Raw genomic sequence first — 16,458 nt, forward strand, 5'->3', positions numbered from 1 at the left:
GACAGTATCTACTGCCTTGAGTTAGATGCATGAAATGATTCATGTAAAGTACTTAACATATTGTTAGCATATAGCAAGTGTGAATATATGTTAACCACCATGACTCATAATAATAAACCTCTAAATGGCTCTTGAACTGGTGTTCAGTGACCCACACCAGGAAATGGGACTCATCTTAAACTAATTTTTTCCTCAACTCTACCAAAAAGTCATCCAGAATGGTCTATTCTACCTCCTGAGGCTTTAGTTCATGCTTACCATCCCTCTCCTGGACTATACCAAGAGGCCCAACTGGTGTCTCACTGACTACAATCTCATTCCCTGCCTCCATTCCAGGGCTTCTCAAACTTTCATATGCCTAAGAATCAATGGGTGGGGGTGGGGTGGGGGAGCGGTAGGGGTGGGTGACGTTAAAATGAAGGTTCAGAAGGTAGTAGGGGAGTGGGGAACCGAGTCTGCATTTCTACCAAACTCCCAGGATCCCAAGACTGCTGGTTCAGACCACACTTTGAGTATTAGCAAAGCTCTACTCTTCCCCTTATTCTCCTTCTAAAAAGCTAGACTTGTGGTGATCACTTTGTAGTGCGTATAGATGTCGTATTATAATGCTGTATACCTGAAACTTATATAGTAAAAGAATTTTTAAAAATCAAATCCAAAAAAGGTGACATTTCAAAAGTCTTAGGAACACACGGATCTGTCTCTTGCCGGAGTCTGTATGCTACTTCAAATAAATAATAGGTTACATTAAAAAACAAACAAACAGTCACATCAAATCATATCAATCCCCTGCCTGAAGATCTTTGAAGAACTTCACAATTTTACCTAAACCGCACTTTCAGTGTTGCTTCCTTCTGTTCTGTCTCACACAGCATATGTCCTGGCCACACACAAGCATCTCCAAATGCCATGCATTTCCATCACTTTGTACCTTTGCGCATGCTGTTTCCTCTGTGAGGACTGCCTCTCCTCATCTTCCCTGCCTCTTGGACACCCAACTTTTTTTTTCCAAGACTCAGCCTAAGTGTCACCTCCTCCAGGAAGACTTCCTCAGCCTCCATGGCAAAATTATTCATGCTTTCTGCTGTGTCTCCTTTGCAATTTGTTTATACTGCTAGAATAGGATGTAGCTCATCTCATTATAGCTAGCTGTCTACACAGCTGTCCCACTAGTTAGATTTTAAGCTCCTTGTCTTATCTCTTTGTGTCCCATGCACCTGACACTGAGCAGACACTCAAATTTGAGTGCAAGAGAAGGAGGGAGGACGGTGGAGGAGGGATGTTGAAACTTGAGGTCTATCTATCTGAGCTTTTGCCTTCCAGGACCGGGCGCCTGATGAACACACCATCATCCCCTGGTGGTAGTGTAGCAAAATTGCCGGTTCAATGTTTTTTGAAAGGCCATTATGTACTTCTTTTCAAGTATGGATCAGCATCACAAGTTTGGAAATCAAGATCCCAAAAGACTCTGCCAGCCCTCACAGATCACTTCCCAGTTACTCTGGACCACTCAGTACAGGTTTCTACACACACAAGGTAAGTCATGCACATTGATTTCAAGCCAGTGATGAGGTAAAGGTAGCTTACCCTCAGGTTTCTCTCCCACTGCAGTGAGTTCAGACTCCTGGCTCGGCTCACTGGTTCCGTACACGTTGATGGCACGCACACGGAATTTATACTCTCGGTCAGGCAGTAGGTCTTGAACGTTAAATGAAGTGCTGCGGCATGTGGCTAGTTCCTTCCACGTCGTGTCCACCGAATCCCAGATCTCCACACTGTAGGACTGGACAGCACTGCCCCCATCATATGAGGAACCATACCAGGACAGGGTGAGGGAAGAGGTCCGGATGTCAGAGGCACAAGGCGTGCCGGCGGGGGGGTCTGGCTTGTCTGGGAGAGAAAAGCGCAATATTAGCCAAGTCTTCAGAATTGCAAGGGAGGAAAGTTTTTGAATTAGCACTGTTGTGGGGGAGAAGCCTAGAGAACCCGAGGTGACTCTGGTTCCCTCAGCTAGACAGTCACACCTATGTACAAACCCACCTCTAGGGAAAGCCCTACCGATATCTATTTGCTCGGAGAAACTCTTTTTGGCTAGTTTTCCAGTGTCTAAGTCATGACTTCCTGTACTTTGCCCAAGTCATAAACATATTTCTCAGAGTAAACAGATCTAGGAAGCTGCCCAGAAGGCGGGGACTGCTTCCCATCAAAAATATGTTTTGAGAGAGAGTTCAGTGCGTGTGTGTGTGTGTGTGTGTGTGTGTGTCCTTCAGGCCCTAGGTTAGTGACCTGTGACATAACTAGGAGTCAGGCTTCACTTTCTCTGGACTTGGGAAACGCCGTCTCCCCTGAGGGGCAGTGTAGCACAATGAGCTCCGAAGTCAGACAGATCCAGGTTTGCACTTGGCTCTGACCCCATTCACTATTTGTTACTGTGCCTCAGTTTCCTCATCTGTAAAATGTGAATCATAATAGCACTTGGATCACAAGGTGGTTATGAGACGTTCTTAGAAAAGTGGCTGGCTTGAGTAGCTATTACTGTAGGAGTTTATGATTTTATACTACAAAAAAGTTGCTCCTACCCTACCTCTTTTAATCCTATAGGACAGGTAGAAAATAAGGTAAAGAATTTTAAAAGCAAACCATAGTAGCAAATCGCAACCACATCTAAGGGCTGGAAAATGAGCTGAGGACACAAGAAGTGGCCCTTTGGCTGGCTGCCTTGCCATTCAGACCAGTACGCTAAGAACCAGTAACACTGCCAAATTCAAAGCAATCACGGCAGTCAATGCTTTAATGAGGTTCTTGAATTCTGCTGATTTTGTCAGTTGCTATTTTTCAGATTTAGTTTTTGCAGGTGGTTAGTTTAGTTACAGATATCGGTGCTCAGTCACCTTTCATCCCCCCAAAGCAATTTAAGGTGCAGAGCTCCCCCAAATAGGAATTAAAACCATGCTTTTATGCTATGTGAATTTATAAGCTATGTGAACTCTAGTGAATTCCTGAACTTCCAAGACTAGGTTGTTTGCCTTTTTCATTTTGCAAAAGGGTTCTAATATGTACTGTGTTTCCCCCAAAATAAGACCTAATCGGAAAATAAGCCCTAGCATGATTTTTCAGCATGACATCCCCTGAACATAAGCCCTAATGCGTCTTTTGGAGTAAAAATTCATATAAGATCCGGTCTTATTTTGGGGGAAACACGGTATCTACCTTTTAGGGATTTTACAGGCAGCAATTAAGCAAACTCAGGTAAAGTGCTTGACTTCTACTCTCCCACCCCTCAGCAAGACAGGAAGACCAAAGGAAGTTCCTGCAAATGCCCCTGTGCACATGGGGAAGAGAAAAGCAGTGTGTGTGTGTGTGTGTGTGTGTGTGTGTGTGTGTGTTGACATATACACACACATATACACATACATATTCATTCTCTCCCCCTCCCCCAAGCCATTCTGTTTGTACACTCCAGCCAAGAACGCCCTGCCGGAAACTGTCCATTCCCTGCAACCAAGCCCGGACCTTGCCCAGGGCTGATTCTGCGATTGTGACTGAGCCACTTTCTGCAGTCGCTCTGGAGGCCTCCTGTGATGGAACCACTTTCACTGGTTGTTTAATATGTTCTCTTAGAAAAACGATTTGTTCTGAAAGATATATTGGTCTTTATAGAAATATTTCTGGTGTTGGCTAAGATGTTTATTACTCTACACTCTCTTAGAGGCAAGTGGTTCAAGTCCTCTCAAGACCCAGCTAAGGAAGTGAAAAAGCCGAAAGAGGGATGAAAGACAGACTTGTTGCTTCCCCCACAGAAAACCGCCTGGAAAACGTCTGATGGGACACGTGTAGAGTCATGTGGGTTTATATGATGAATGCAGTACAGTCCACTGACTGACTGTCTCCCCTTGTGCTTTGGGCAAGAAGAGAAAACGTTGAGAAATGGGTATTTCAGAAGAGGTACTATTTGTACCCTACAGTGTTCCAGATGTCGCTTGGCTGAAAGAGAACTGACATATGACATACGTCACTCCCTGCAGTACAAAAGAAGATGCAAAATTTGGAGAGCGGGGCTTTAACCCCAAGTGAAACTTCAGTGCTTTCAAGGAATGTGAATTAAGGAGTTCAGAAAAGACCCAAGTCTGAAATGGTATCAGACTGGAAGCCAGTCTCCTGCCCCCCACACCTGTCTTAGGGCCATGGGCTGTGTTCTTTCCCAGCTGCAGAGCCCCACGCAGAGGTGGGACTAGCCAGGGATGAAAACGCTCAGAACAGAGCACCTGTGAGCCTGTAAACACACAGCCGTTTTAGGTCTGGGCGGGAGACCTGCGGCGTGGCCTGGTAAAGGGGAGGTGGGCTCAGTGTCTAGGTCCCTGAGCTCCATGCTTCCTGGGAATTCTCCCATGCCTCCCTACAGACCGAACTAACAGAATGGGAAATGCTGAGTCCAAGGGAAGGGTCTCCGATGGCACCAGCTCCAGGATTTTCTATTCAGCAAGTGTCCGCCTTCCTGAGAAAATGGAGATCTCATAGCTACTGCTCCACACTAGAGTAACCGCCCTGGTAGTCTCTACGCGCCTGTGTGTTTGAAGATGACCTGTGTCTGTGCCTACCCCCACCTGGACCTCCCGTTCACAGAATGGCAGGGGGCTGCAAGGGTCCCCAGTGTCGTCCCCCTGGGTAATCTCAGCCCTTGAGGCTAAGGCACTTTGCTTACTAAGAATACCCAGTGGGAAAGCCAAAAGGTGATTCCAAAAAAATCTGCAGACCCTCGCTCCAGGGGCCTTTCATTTTCCAGGCCATCAGGTGGAATAAGATCAGGAACACATCTTGCTTAAACCCAAGTCAAGCATTATGGAAATCTCCTGCCCTTAAAAATCATGCAAGTCCCAGGCTCAGATAGTATTTGGGGATTGCTGGGTATCTGGGGTTCTCTTTACTTTGTTTTTCTCCTTTAGAGATATGCAAAGTGACCTGTTTTTCTCAGGCTGGAAAAGTTACAGGAAGGAATTCATCTGGGTCAGGCTGCTCTCTCCTGCCCGAGCAGCCCCCCTCCCCAGGGCTCCGACCCCCGGCTGTGATTAGAGGCTGCAGGCAGAGGCCCTCTGAGCTGTCACAAATGCCTCCGCTGTCCTTAACATGTAATAATCATAAGCCTTTAGAAAAGCTAAACATCACCCATTTAAAGTAACTGAAGGGAAAGGCTAATTTTTATTATCCTTTAAAAATAGGAGTCATAGACTATCTGAGGAGAAAGTGGTACTTTAAAGAACATACCAGAAAAGAAGTTTACTGCTAATAAGTAGAAGTTGTGTTAAATCAGCCTTATTTAGCTGGCCTATAAATGGATGCTTCCAAAGTGCTGGAACATCATCCAGAGTAGGCCAAACAATTCCTGTTTCATCTCATTTACTTTTTACATCTAGTTAATCAACCCTGATCAGATAATACACAGATAGCCACAGATGTCTTTAGAGACGCGCAGGTAAATCTGGGCTTAATCCAGGTTTACTTTGGACTAATTCTAAATCCACAGGCTCTGAATGAATGTGGCTTCGTTGTTTCCATCAATGCGAGTCCTCATTTTATTGAGCAATTCTATTCTTAGCTCCGTGAGGGGGAGGCAGACAGAAAGCCCCGTTCCCCTCCATTCCATTCCCCTCCCAGGACGGCATTTAACATGCTGCTCCTGCCAGCTGGCGGGCAGCCACGCCAATGGCCCTGTCAGTACTGGCCGAGGAGAATAAGAAACTAAACCATAAAAGGCCAGAACTGCAGCTCGTGCAGTGGTGACGGGGGAGGGGAGCGTGTGGCACCGAGTGGAGCCTTGCCCGAGTGGGGGTAGGGGGCACTCATCACAGAAAAGCAGTTCAGAGGACTTGACCCTGAAGTTCCCCAGGCAGGGGCAGATGAGACAGAACACCCAGGAAAACTGGACACCAGTGCTCGCTGATGGCTGAGGGCATGGGGCCAGGTCTAAATGTAAAGGCAGACTAGATGACGGGCACCAATGCGCCCCAGCCCCCAAGTGTTCCTGACTCCATGGGGTTAACTGCTGGAATAAGCATCCAGTCCCCAGGGAGAGGAAGAGTGAGGAAAGCCCCCCTCCTGAGAAACCCATTCCCGGACCCCAAACCCAGTACACTGACTTCCCAGGTTTAAAACTCCTGACCTAAGGAAACAAAAGAAAGGTCTGATCGATAACCACCAGGTCAAAGGCTTTCACGTGCACAACTTGTGAAGACCCACAAATGCACAAGGACGCGCCTACTGTCCATCAGTCTGTTCTGTCACCTGCTGTTCCTTTTCTGTCCTGAGTACCCGCCACATGGACGGGGGCAAGGAGCTGAGCACGACTGACAGTGGAAGACCAGGGAGCAGGCTAGAGGGATATTTCTGGCTTGACAATGGCATGAACAACACGGTGACTCGGACGGAAAGGAAACATGAACTTGATCATCAGGCTGGAGACAGGCTCGATATCGGGACTCAGACGTTAAGGAAAAAGAAATGGATTTAGGATTAGGAGGTCATGGTGACCTCAGAAGGGTGGTCCCAGTGGACTGCTCGGGTGTGGAGGGGAGGCTGCAGGGAGCTGAAGAGCGCCAGGGAGTAAAGGAACAGAATGGGAGCAGGAACAGAAACCTTTCAGAGGGTTTGACCACAAAGAGAGCGCAGGAGAGAGATGGCAGGGTGGCTAGAGAAAAACAGGATATTGCAGCAGTTATGCATGCCTGTGTGTTTGGCTAAGACGGGAGAGCTCTGGCAACATTTATGGGAGAAGTAGAGGAGGAGTTGAAGGGAAGAGAAAAGGGGGGTGGTGTCGCCCCCAAGAGCCTGGGATTCAGAGTGTAGGAGAAGGAAACAGCCTCGGGGAGAGAAAGGCGGACCACACCCAGAGCCTGGAGGGTGGGATCAGCCGTAGGTGGGGCCATGATGCTGAGCAAGGTCATGCCTGAAGCCTCCTGATTCTCAGAGAAGCCAAAGGACAAAGCCTGCGGCGCGATAAACTATCACAGACCAGCACTGACACCTTGGCTGAGCCTGGAATTAGGCACAGTCCAGATTAAGTCTGGGGGTTGATGTGATCTTCCTGCAATGCCCCCCAAATCAGGTGCAGGGGCAGTGAAATCAGAAGTTAAGAATCGATTCCCGGTGAAGACTTGCAGGGGGACTCAGTTGGGTGTCAGGCAGTTGCCCAGAGGGCCGAGGGAGTTTCAGGTGCCAGCCAGAAAGGGCCTGGGGTAGTGGAGCTCGGGGTCTCCAAAGGGCAGAAAGAAAGAGAAGCCAGGAAGGGATTCACAGGAAGAGGAGAACACTGTGGCGGGGAGGGCTGTGCAGGGTCTGGGTGCTCAGTGAGCATGAAGCACAGCAACGGGGTGAGAGCAAGGAGAGGGAAATGAGGCTGTGGGCAGAGACGAGGCTGCTGCCGGGGCAGGCCCAGCGTCCTGCAGGGGGCTGTCTACCTTTCCTGCCCTCTGATTCCCAGGCCACCCATCCGCACTCACCGACCACAGTGAGGTTGACCTGGGCCTGCCTGCTGCCCAGCTTGTTCTCCACCAGCAGGGTGTAACAGCCACAGTGCTCCTGGCGGGCCGCCAGGATGGTGAGCTTGCTGCCGCTCTCGCTGTTTTCCAGCTTGATGTGCTCGCTCTCCTGGATCTGCAGGCAGAGAGTGGGCAGGGGCTGGGACACGGGCAGGAAAGGAACGGGGCTCCGACCCTCACTCCCCACTCCCTGAGGGATGCAGCAGCACGAGCTGTGCGAGGCTGGTTTTGTCTGGACTCTGGGCTTCCCCCGAGGGTCCCTCCTCTCCTGCATCCAGAGCCAAACCTCCCTGAGGGGACCAGATCTGGGGCGGACAGGAAGGTGCTGAGTAGGGTCGGGGAAATGAACTCTGCAGTTGCTCCTCCAGACTGGAGTTCAGGAGCGTCCCAGTCTCCCTGCACCACCCTGGGATGGGGTGGGAGAACACATCTGAGCAAAGTCACTTACAAAGCCCACCCCGGCAGATTCTGACCTTTTCTGTGCTATTGAAGCCACAGCCACTAGCTACGTGTGGCTATTTAAAATTGAATTAATTAAGTGGAAACAGCCCAAACATCCATTCGCTAAGGAATGGATAAACAAAATGTGGTATATCCAGACAATGGAATACTATTTGGCTATAAAAAAAGAATGAAAGGCTGATTCATGCTACAACATGGATGAGCCCTGAAAACATTATGCTAAGTAAAAAAAGCCAGACACAAAAGAAAACATATTATATGATCCGATTTATATGAAATGCCCAGAATAGGCAAATCCATAGAAACAGAAAGTAGCTTAGTGGTTGCCAGGGTCTGGGGGAAGGGAAGGAATGACTGCTAATGTGTCTCGAGTTTCTTTTTGGGGTGATAATGTTCTAGAAATAGATAATTAGGATGGTTGCACAACCTTGTGAATATACTAAAAACCACCATAAAAGGGTTTCTTTAAAAGGGTGAATTTTTTTGGTATGTGAATAATATCTCAACAAAGCCATTATAACAATTTTTAAGTACTTAAAAGTTAAAACTCAGTTCCACTAATCACACTTCAAGTGCTCGATAGTTACATATGGTTAGAGCATGCTGGATAACAGACATGGGGCACTGCCATCACTACATGAAGTTCTGTTGGACAGATGGAACTTGGCTAAATGTCTCTGAAAAGGGATGAGAGCCCACCTTACTTTAGACAACACTGGCCCACACGTGATTTGGGCAAACATCTTTGGGATGTTAAAGACCAGCTTCTCTTCTTCACATTTTGAGACCAACCCTCCTTTCCTTCCTGGTACTAGTCTTTCCTCTCTGGGCCTCAGGACAACTTGAATGGTTTGGAAATAGAGCAACAGAGAGCCCAGAAGAAATCACGCCTTCTGTAGATCCAGTGCCAGCCCACTGTTCTGGGGCCTCTGCTGATCACACGCACGGGCACACACTACCGATATGGGATCCCCAAGTTCCTTCAACAGCTGGTTGTTCAGAAATGCGAACACTTTCCCATAGGACCATTATGATACATGGTAGCCTGATTTCTGGTCCAGGAAGCTACAATTCTCTTTAACAATTTATCGATCCAAATACTCAGCTCCACTTTTGTCCCTTCAGCATGTGGTAAATTTCAGTTGTTACCACAAATTGGGTTCGGTGGACTGGCACAAAAATCACAGAAAGCTCACAGTCTGAGAGATCAGTTAGGTTACTGGTTCCATTCTCCTGACTCTGAATAGAATTCTAGACTTGAGATATCAAAATTGGGTGAGGGCCAAGGGTGGTTCCTACTTTTTCCTTCATACTTTATTATACAAATTATCTATACAGTAGGCATTCTTGTAGATTCAGAAGAAAAGGTTATTAAGAAGTCAGAGTGGATGAGTAGGTGATGAGTGGATGAGGGGTCTCATCCACTTCTAAGGCTGTGATGCTGTTTCCGTGACAGTATTTCCCATCCCTTCCGGCCCAGGGGCTGTGTGGGTGGTTCTCCTCCATTACTGACCTGCTTTCGGAACTTCATCCAGGTGCAGGTGATGGGCTGGGTGCCGGCCACTTTACCAAACAGCTCCACAGACTCTCCTGCACGCACCTTTTGGTCCTCAGGAAACTGGACGATCTGCGGGGGCATGGCTAGGAGAGTACAAGCGAGAAAGTAGGTGAGGAGGAGGGAGCCTCAGACATTCTGATCTCAGCTGGTGCTGCTGTCCACATGGGTCTGCTGCTCCTCTCTCACCTTCCGGAACCTTCAGGGTAAGACAGAAGGCAGTAATCACTGCTCCAGAGAACACCTGAGCTGATGGGGCCCACTAGGTTTATTCATCTCTTTATTCTGATGTCCTCAGAAGTGGCCCATGCAATTCCCACGGCACAATTCTCCATTTGTGGGTTGGTCTGGAATTTGCATCTTACCCTGATTTTTTGAATCTACATCCTAACTCTTGTTAATTAAACAGCACCTGGCCGTTGAACCTGGAGGAGACCCTGGCGGGCAGGCTCAATATGGTTCACGTCCTCCAGTGTCTTTCAGTGGAAAACAGACTGGAGGTGACCCTGGCGGGCAGGCTCAATATGGTTCACGCCCTCCAGTGTCTTTCAGTGGAAAACAGAGAAGGTTCCATATGACAAAGACATATAGGAGCAGAGCATTAAAACAGCACAAAGTGAATCATCTCCTTACGGGCAGAGTGGACGGCAGAGGATGAGGCGGAATTTCACAGAAGGGACGGGAGGGGGGCTAGTACTGCGTGACGCCGCCCATACAGGGGAAGCAGGAGAAAAGACAAGTAGTAGAAGGGGCTGGGGGGCCAAGTGGTGCAGAAGCTGTAGGGAAAACTCCGCCTGAATAATGCAGAGGTTGAATTTGGGAGGGGACCACACACCCAGTGGTCAGCCTAACCGGGCAAAGGAAAAGCCCTTCATGGCAGATGACTCCCTTACCCCCAAAGGTTGCTGTGACCAATTACCTGCCTTCAGAGGTGTCTTGGGTGCAGGTTTCTTTTTCACAGTTGCATCACCTGAAACAAAGAAGTTCACAGGTTATTTTCTGCCAGTTCTATTTTTTTCACAAAGCTCCTGGATCCTAGGAGGATGCAGTCCTGCCTACCGGCCCTTTATCTAGATAGAGTCCTCACTCGAACATATGTTTCTGGAGAGCTTGCAGTCTCACACAGACAACCTCACGATTGCATGAATATCAGTTCTCAGGGGACCTCTGAAGGGGTCCCTGAAGCCTCCATTGAGATAAAAAATGCTTAAGCCTCCATTGTCCATTTCAATGATAACCCCAAACTCACTCACTATTCTCTCATCCTAACTTTCAGGAAACTCAGAAAGGAAATTAAGTGAGATAAACCAACTAAAATTAGCCTTTGCTGTGGATCCAAGGGGTTCAGGCTTCCTTTGGGTCACAGACTGTGGACTGGTGGCTTTCCTTTTTTTCATGTTTATTGATTGGATCAATGAATGAATGAAGAATTGAATGAACCAACCAATGGTCTCCTCTATTCCTACCCCAACTTGCTCCAAACAACTCAAATAAGAAAAATGACCCAAACAGACCAGTTTGGTGGCACAAACCTATTCATTTAGCTAAATAACAATGTGGTAAATATGCAAAAATATCCTCAGCTATCTTCATGGCTTGTTTTCCTATTTCTTTCAGGTCTTTGCTCAAAAGTCGTCTAACCTACCTATCCAAGTGAAATGAAAATCTACATGCAAACAAATACCTGAATGTGAATGTTTATAGTGGCTTTATTTGTAATTGCCCACAACTAGAAGTTATCTAAATATGTGCAACTGGAGAATGGATGAACTCCAGTCCCGTACCTTCGTACAATGAAATCCTACTCGTCAATAAAAGGGAACAAACTACTGATACACGTAACATGGATGAATCTCATTAGTGGTTCAATCTTATTAGTGATTCATTCTCTTCTGCTAAGAGAAGCCAGACTCAAAGGTTACATACTGTATAATTCTCTTTCTATGCATTTTAGAAAAGACAAAGCTACAGGATGGCAAGATGAGTGCTTGCCAAAGGTGGGGAGGGATGGACCATTAGAGGACACAAGGACAGATTTTAAGGTGATGGAACCATATCTTGATTGTGGTGGTATTTACCTGACTATACTTGTCGTCAAGGTTCACAGAACTAGGCACCAGACAGGGTGAATTTTACTGTATGTAAATTATACCTTAACACACACACAAAATGGGGAAAAGTCACTTAACCAAGGATATCTCCCCTGACTACTCTATATCAAATAGCAACCCTCCACAAGAACTATACCCCACTTTATTATTTTCCCCTCGTGGCACATGTCATATAATAAACTATGTATTTACTTATTTATTTACTGTCAGCCCTTTACCTCCCCCTAAAGTATAAAAAAGTATAAAAAAGCAGGGACTTCTTTTGTTCTATTTACCCAATGTGCCTGACACATAGTAGGCACTCGATAACTATTTACTGAGTGAACGCGTGGGGTTATGGTAACAATGATCTATCTACAAAGCTGCACCTCTGCGATTAAAGAGAGGCAGTGCGATACGCTGGCTTGGACATGGAGTTGCTCTTGACCACCAGCACGTTAGCTAACTTTGGGGATTGTCCGTGGTGCATCTGTGAAAAGGGAGGAGTGCTGCTACCCTCCTGAGCCCCCATAGGATTGCATCGGGAGGCGATCTCTGACAGAAGCGCTCTACATGCGCTCTAGAGCTGCTGAGGACCAGTCCCGGGGTTATGCCCAGCGCGAGGCCTGCTGCCACCAAGTTCACCCTGGCTCATCACCATTATCGATCCATTTGTCCAACTCACAACAACTTATGGGGGGCTTACAATGTGTCGGGCAAATGCCAGTCAGGGCATACTATTAGCCTGGGCACTGAGGAGAAAACCAAACAATGTGAGAAAACAGGGCTTGTCCTGAAGGGCTTCAATGTCAAGGCATGTGGTCCCCAGGAAAGGCTTCTTCTGCTTTTGCAATAAAGGACATTTATAGGACAACTGGAACAATTGGAGTAAGTCCAATAAATTATATGACAGGACTGTATCAGTGTTAATTTTATGCTGTGATCCCCAAACTGGTTTTATAAGAGATTGTCCTGGGTTTTAGGAAATATACCCTGAAGTATTTACCGTGTTTCCCTGAAAATAAGACCTAGCTGGACAATCAGCTCTAATGTGTCTTTTGGAGCAAAAATTAATATAAGATCTAGTCTTATTTTACTATAATATAAGACCGGATCAATATAATATAATATAATATAATATAATATAATATAATATAATATAATATAATATAATATAATATAATACCTGGTCTTATACAATATATTATAAGACTGGGTCTTATATTAATTTTTGCTCCAAAAGACGCATTAGAGCTGATTGTCCGGCTAGGTCTTATTTCAGTGAAACAGGGTAGGTACAGGGATACCATATGTGCAACTTATTTTCAAACTGATCATAAAATGTGTGTGTGTGTGTGTGTGTGTGTGTGCGCGCGCGCGCGCACATGCAGAGGTAGAGGGAGAGATGGAAAAGGAGAGGGAGAGAGAAGATATAAAGCAAACATGGTAAAATGTTGATATTTGAAGAATCTTGAGTGAAGGGTATACGAGAATTATCTGCATTATTTTTGCAACTTTCCTACAAGTCTAAAATTATTTCAAAATAAAAGTTAAATAGAAAGCTAAAATAATTTTATCCAGCTAACATGACATGGTTGTTCAAATGAAGGAGAAAGAGTGTACACCGTCGGTTGAGCAGATGGTTAGGAAGGCTAAGAGGTGCGGCGCTCGGTGGGCCTGAGGACTAGAGAAGATCTAAACTAAAGAAGGGAGAAGAGCCTGCCCCATCGCTCAGCGTCAGGGAGGGGCTCAGAGCTGGGAATCAGGGTGATGTTTGCTGGAGGTTGGCCAGAGTATAGGGCTGGGATTAGAGAACAGTGGTGTGAAGACAGTATGACAATTTAAATGAAAGAAAATTAAAAACTGAGTTCCTTAGTCACTCTAGTCACATTTCAAGGGCTTACTAGCCACAGGTGGTTAGTGGCCTCCATGTGGTGTAGACACAGACTGGACAGAGCTGGTCTAGAGTGGCGAGTCTGAGAGTTAGGTCTTTGTCCTCTGTGAAAAGGGCGTCCTCACACAAATAGCAGTCCTCCTGGGCTAGAGGACACCCGGAGGTCTCTCCAATTCCTGGGGGACAAGGATACCCAGTGAAGAGGCTATTGCCACGCTCTTGGAAGGAACCAATCTTCCAGGTCCAACTTTGGTAAAGGCAGCAGAAAAGAAAATACAAATAAGGAAAAGTTGAAAAAATGCAGGGGCTAAACAGGAGGGAGGTAAGTATAAAGTTACCTTAGAGAATTCTTGCTTGGATCACTGGGGAAAATTATATTGATGGCATATCGGGAGTACAAGATGCGTTTGGCTTGGTCCCAGGGAATGTGGTGAATGAAAGAATTTAATTTGTATGCAGGAAAAGGCCCAGGATCAGAATTCTAGAGAGAGGTTGGTAGAGACTGGAACTGAAAGATTTCAGGACCACACACGCAATTTATAATGGAAGCTGTGAGGATGGGTCAGTTCTTTGGGGGAAAAAAACGCAACGAAAGATGAAAAGGGGCCAGGGTCTGATTCCAGGTGATACTCACACGAGGACAGAGGGGGTAGAGGAAGGACTCCAAGAGGCAGCAGGGGGACAGTCACTGTGACCTCGGAGAGGACAGAACGGGCACTGGACGTGGGTGTCAGGCATGATCAGCACTGAGAGACGCCTGGTGTTGGAGCGGGTAGGTGCGGTAGGACTGTGGGCTCAGAAATCACTCCAGAGGAGATCCTCAAGGAAACAGGAAGGAGTCAACCAATGCATCAAGAACGCCGGAGGTGAAAGGGACAGAAAGAAATGGGGTGACGGAAGAGGACTGTCAAGCTAAGGTTTCTTCCAAGGTGAGAGGGCAGAGCACAGCTCTGAAAGCAGAAGGCTAGGAGAGGGAGAGCCCAAAGACTCTAGATGGGAAGTGTATGGGAAAGCCAAATCGCTCGTGAGAAGATACCGGATGAGACACGCAACACCCATGACTGGCTGAGCCCTCTTCATCCAGGGCTCTCGGAAAGGGAGAGGGCACAGCTGGGAGAGGCCCGCAAGGGAAGAAGAAAGGCTTCCACCAGAGCCAGGTCTGACCTTCCGGGGCGAGGGAAAGGCATCTGTTCAGAAGAACTGCGTGGAGGGCTGCTGCATGGGCTTAGTTATGTTTCCGCACGCCCCTCGCCACTCCCCAAATTCATATGTTGAAGCCCCAACCCCCAGTACCTCAGAATATGACTACATTTGGAGATAGGGCCTTTAAAGAAGCAATTAAGTTAAAACGAGGCTGGTAAGGTGGGTTCTAATCCAGTCTGACTGGTGTCATAGAAGAGGCAATTTGGACACACAGACAGACACCAGGGATGACACGCACAGAGGAAAGGCCATGTGAGGACACCAGGAGAAGGCGGCCATCTGCAAGCCCAGGAGGGAGCCCTCAGGAGCAACCAAACCTGCTGACGCTTTGATCTTGAACTTCCAGCCTCCACAACTGTGAGACCACACGTTTCTGCTCTTTAAGCCACTCAGGGTGTGGTGCTTTGTTAGGACAGCCCCAGCAAATGAACGCAGCTGTGATGGGCTCTGGGGGCCGGGAAGGAGGTTGACAGCCCCTGGAGTGGTGGGCCAGGAGCTGATAAGGAGGGGACAGCAGCATAGCATGAGATCAGATGATGCCAGAGTCCCTCCCTTTACCATTCGTGGAGCCCTGGGTAAAACCTGTGTGTCAGAAGTAGAGCCTGGACTACTGTTTATCTGTCTGTGTTCCAGTCAAGTGGGATTGAAGGCCAAAGTTTTATGTTTGTTCTATAAATTTGGAGGTTCTGCTGTTTGAATTAGTTAGCATTCGAAACTGGTTTGGTTCCTATTAGTAAAAACAATTTTAAATGTTAATAGTGTTTTGTATCCTATTCTATACATATTTTATATGACCATCTGCTGTGATCCATTCACTGTGTTCTGGGCTTAGAAGAACATAATTAATGGATTGGAAAGCAGAGTCGTCACCTGATTCTAAAACCTGGTTTCTCGTAGAGAGTTGGACTCAGCAAGTTGTTTCTAACCCATGGTCACCGTCCTCTTCTCATTTGGTTCTTACCCCAACCAGACACAAGCAGGGCACCTCACATTGTTTCCATTTCGTGCAAAAGAACATGGATTTGCATAAAAGTCAGATGACTTTTATGGGTTCATAAAACCACATGTGACTGAGCAGAAATAGGACTGAAGCCTCCTGAGGCCCTGGTGTATGCCTGCTTTCTTCCTGCTGCCTCTTAACTCCAGCTGATGCTCTGCTCCATCCCCAAATCCAGGTCTTTGAAACCCTTCTCCATCTCTTTGCATAAATGCAGTGGGCATAGGCTCTGGAGCTGGACTCGGGTTCAAATACTGCCCTGTCGCTCCCTAGGCTGTGTGGCTTAAATAAAGCACGATATTTAACCTCTCAGAGCTTCAGTTTCCTCTTTGAAAAAATGTGAGAAGAATAAATGAAATTTATTGTAAAGAATTAAGCTACATTGTAAGAAAGTATAGCACAAATACCATACCAACGCCTCCCCCATTTTCCACTCTTTCCCAAATAAATTCCCAGAGGACTTCTGCATACTTGCCTTCACCTACTTAGTATGCCACACTGTCTGTAGTTCAGACTTATACCTCCATGAGCTCTCATGTGGTACCTGGGGCTCTTTCTCCCGATTCAGGTACCCAATAGAGGTAACATGCTTGCTGGCAGATGCCTCTTGGGTCACTAACTAGTTTCCTCTCATCCAGATTCCTCTCATCTCATTCACCCTTCCTATTATCTTACTATTCCTGTCAGCTCTTTGTCTCTCATCCCCTTCTCCAGCAGCCCACACT

General features: G+C 46.9%; 1 protein-coding gene across 1 annotated transcript in view; it reads right to left on the reverse strand.

Moving 5' to 3' along the window:
• Positions 1 to 16,458, reverse strand: part of MYLK (myosin light chain kinase) — a 173,416-nt gene that overhangs the window by 35,589 nt on the left and 121,369 nt on the right. Inside the window, exons 19-22 of the mRNA XM_033090623.1 lie at positions 10,469 to 10,519; positions 9,508 to 9,635; positions 7,494 to 7,647; positions 1,588 to 1,890 (exon numbers count right to left, since the gene is read on the reverse strand). Coding sequence (XP_032946514.1) covers positions 1,588 to 1,890; positions 7,494 to 7,647; positions 9,508 to 9,635; positions 10,469 to 10,519 — 636 coding nt within the window. The remainder of the gene's footprint in view (positions 1 to 1,587; positions 1,891 to 7,493; positions 7,648 to 9,507; positions 9,636 to 10,468; positions 10,520 to 16,458) is intronic.

This window comes from Rhinolophus ferrumequinum, chromosome 2, assembly GCF_004115265.2.
Source record: "Rhinolophus ferrumequinum isolate MPI-CBG mRhiFer1 chromosome 2, mRhiFer1_v1.p, whole genome shotgun sequence".
NCBI lineage: Eukaryota > Metazoa > Chordata > Mammalia > Chiroptera > Rhinolophidae > Rhinolophus > Rhinolophus ferrumequinum.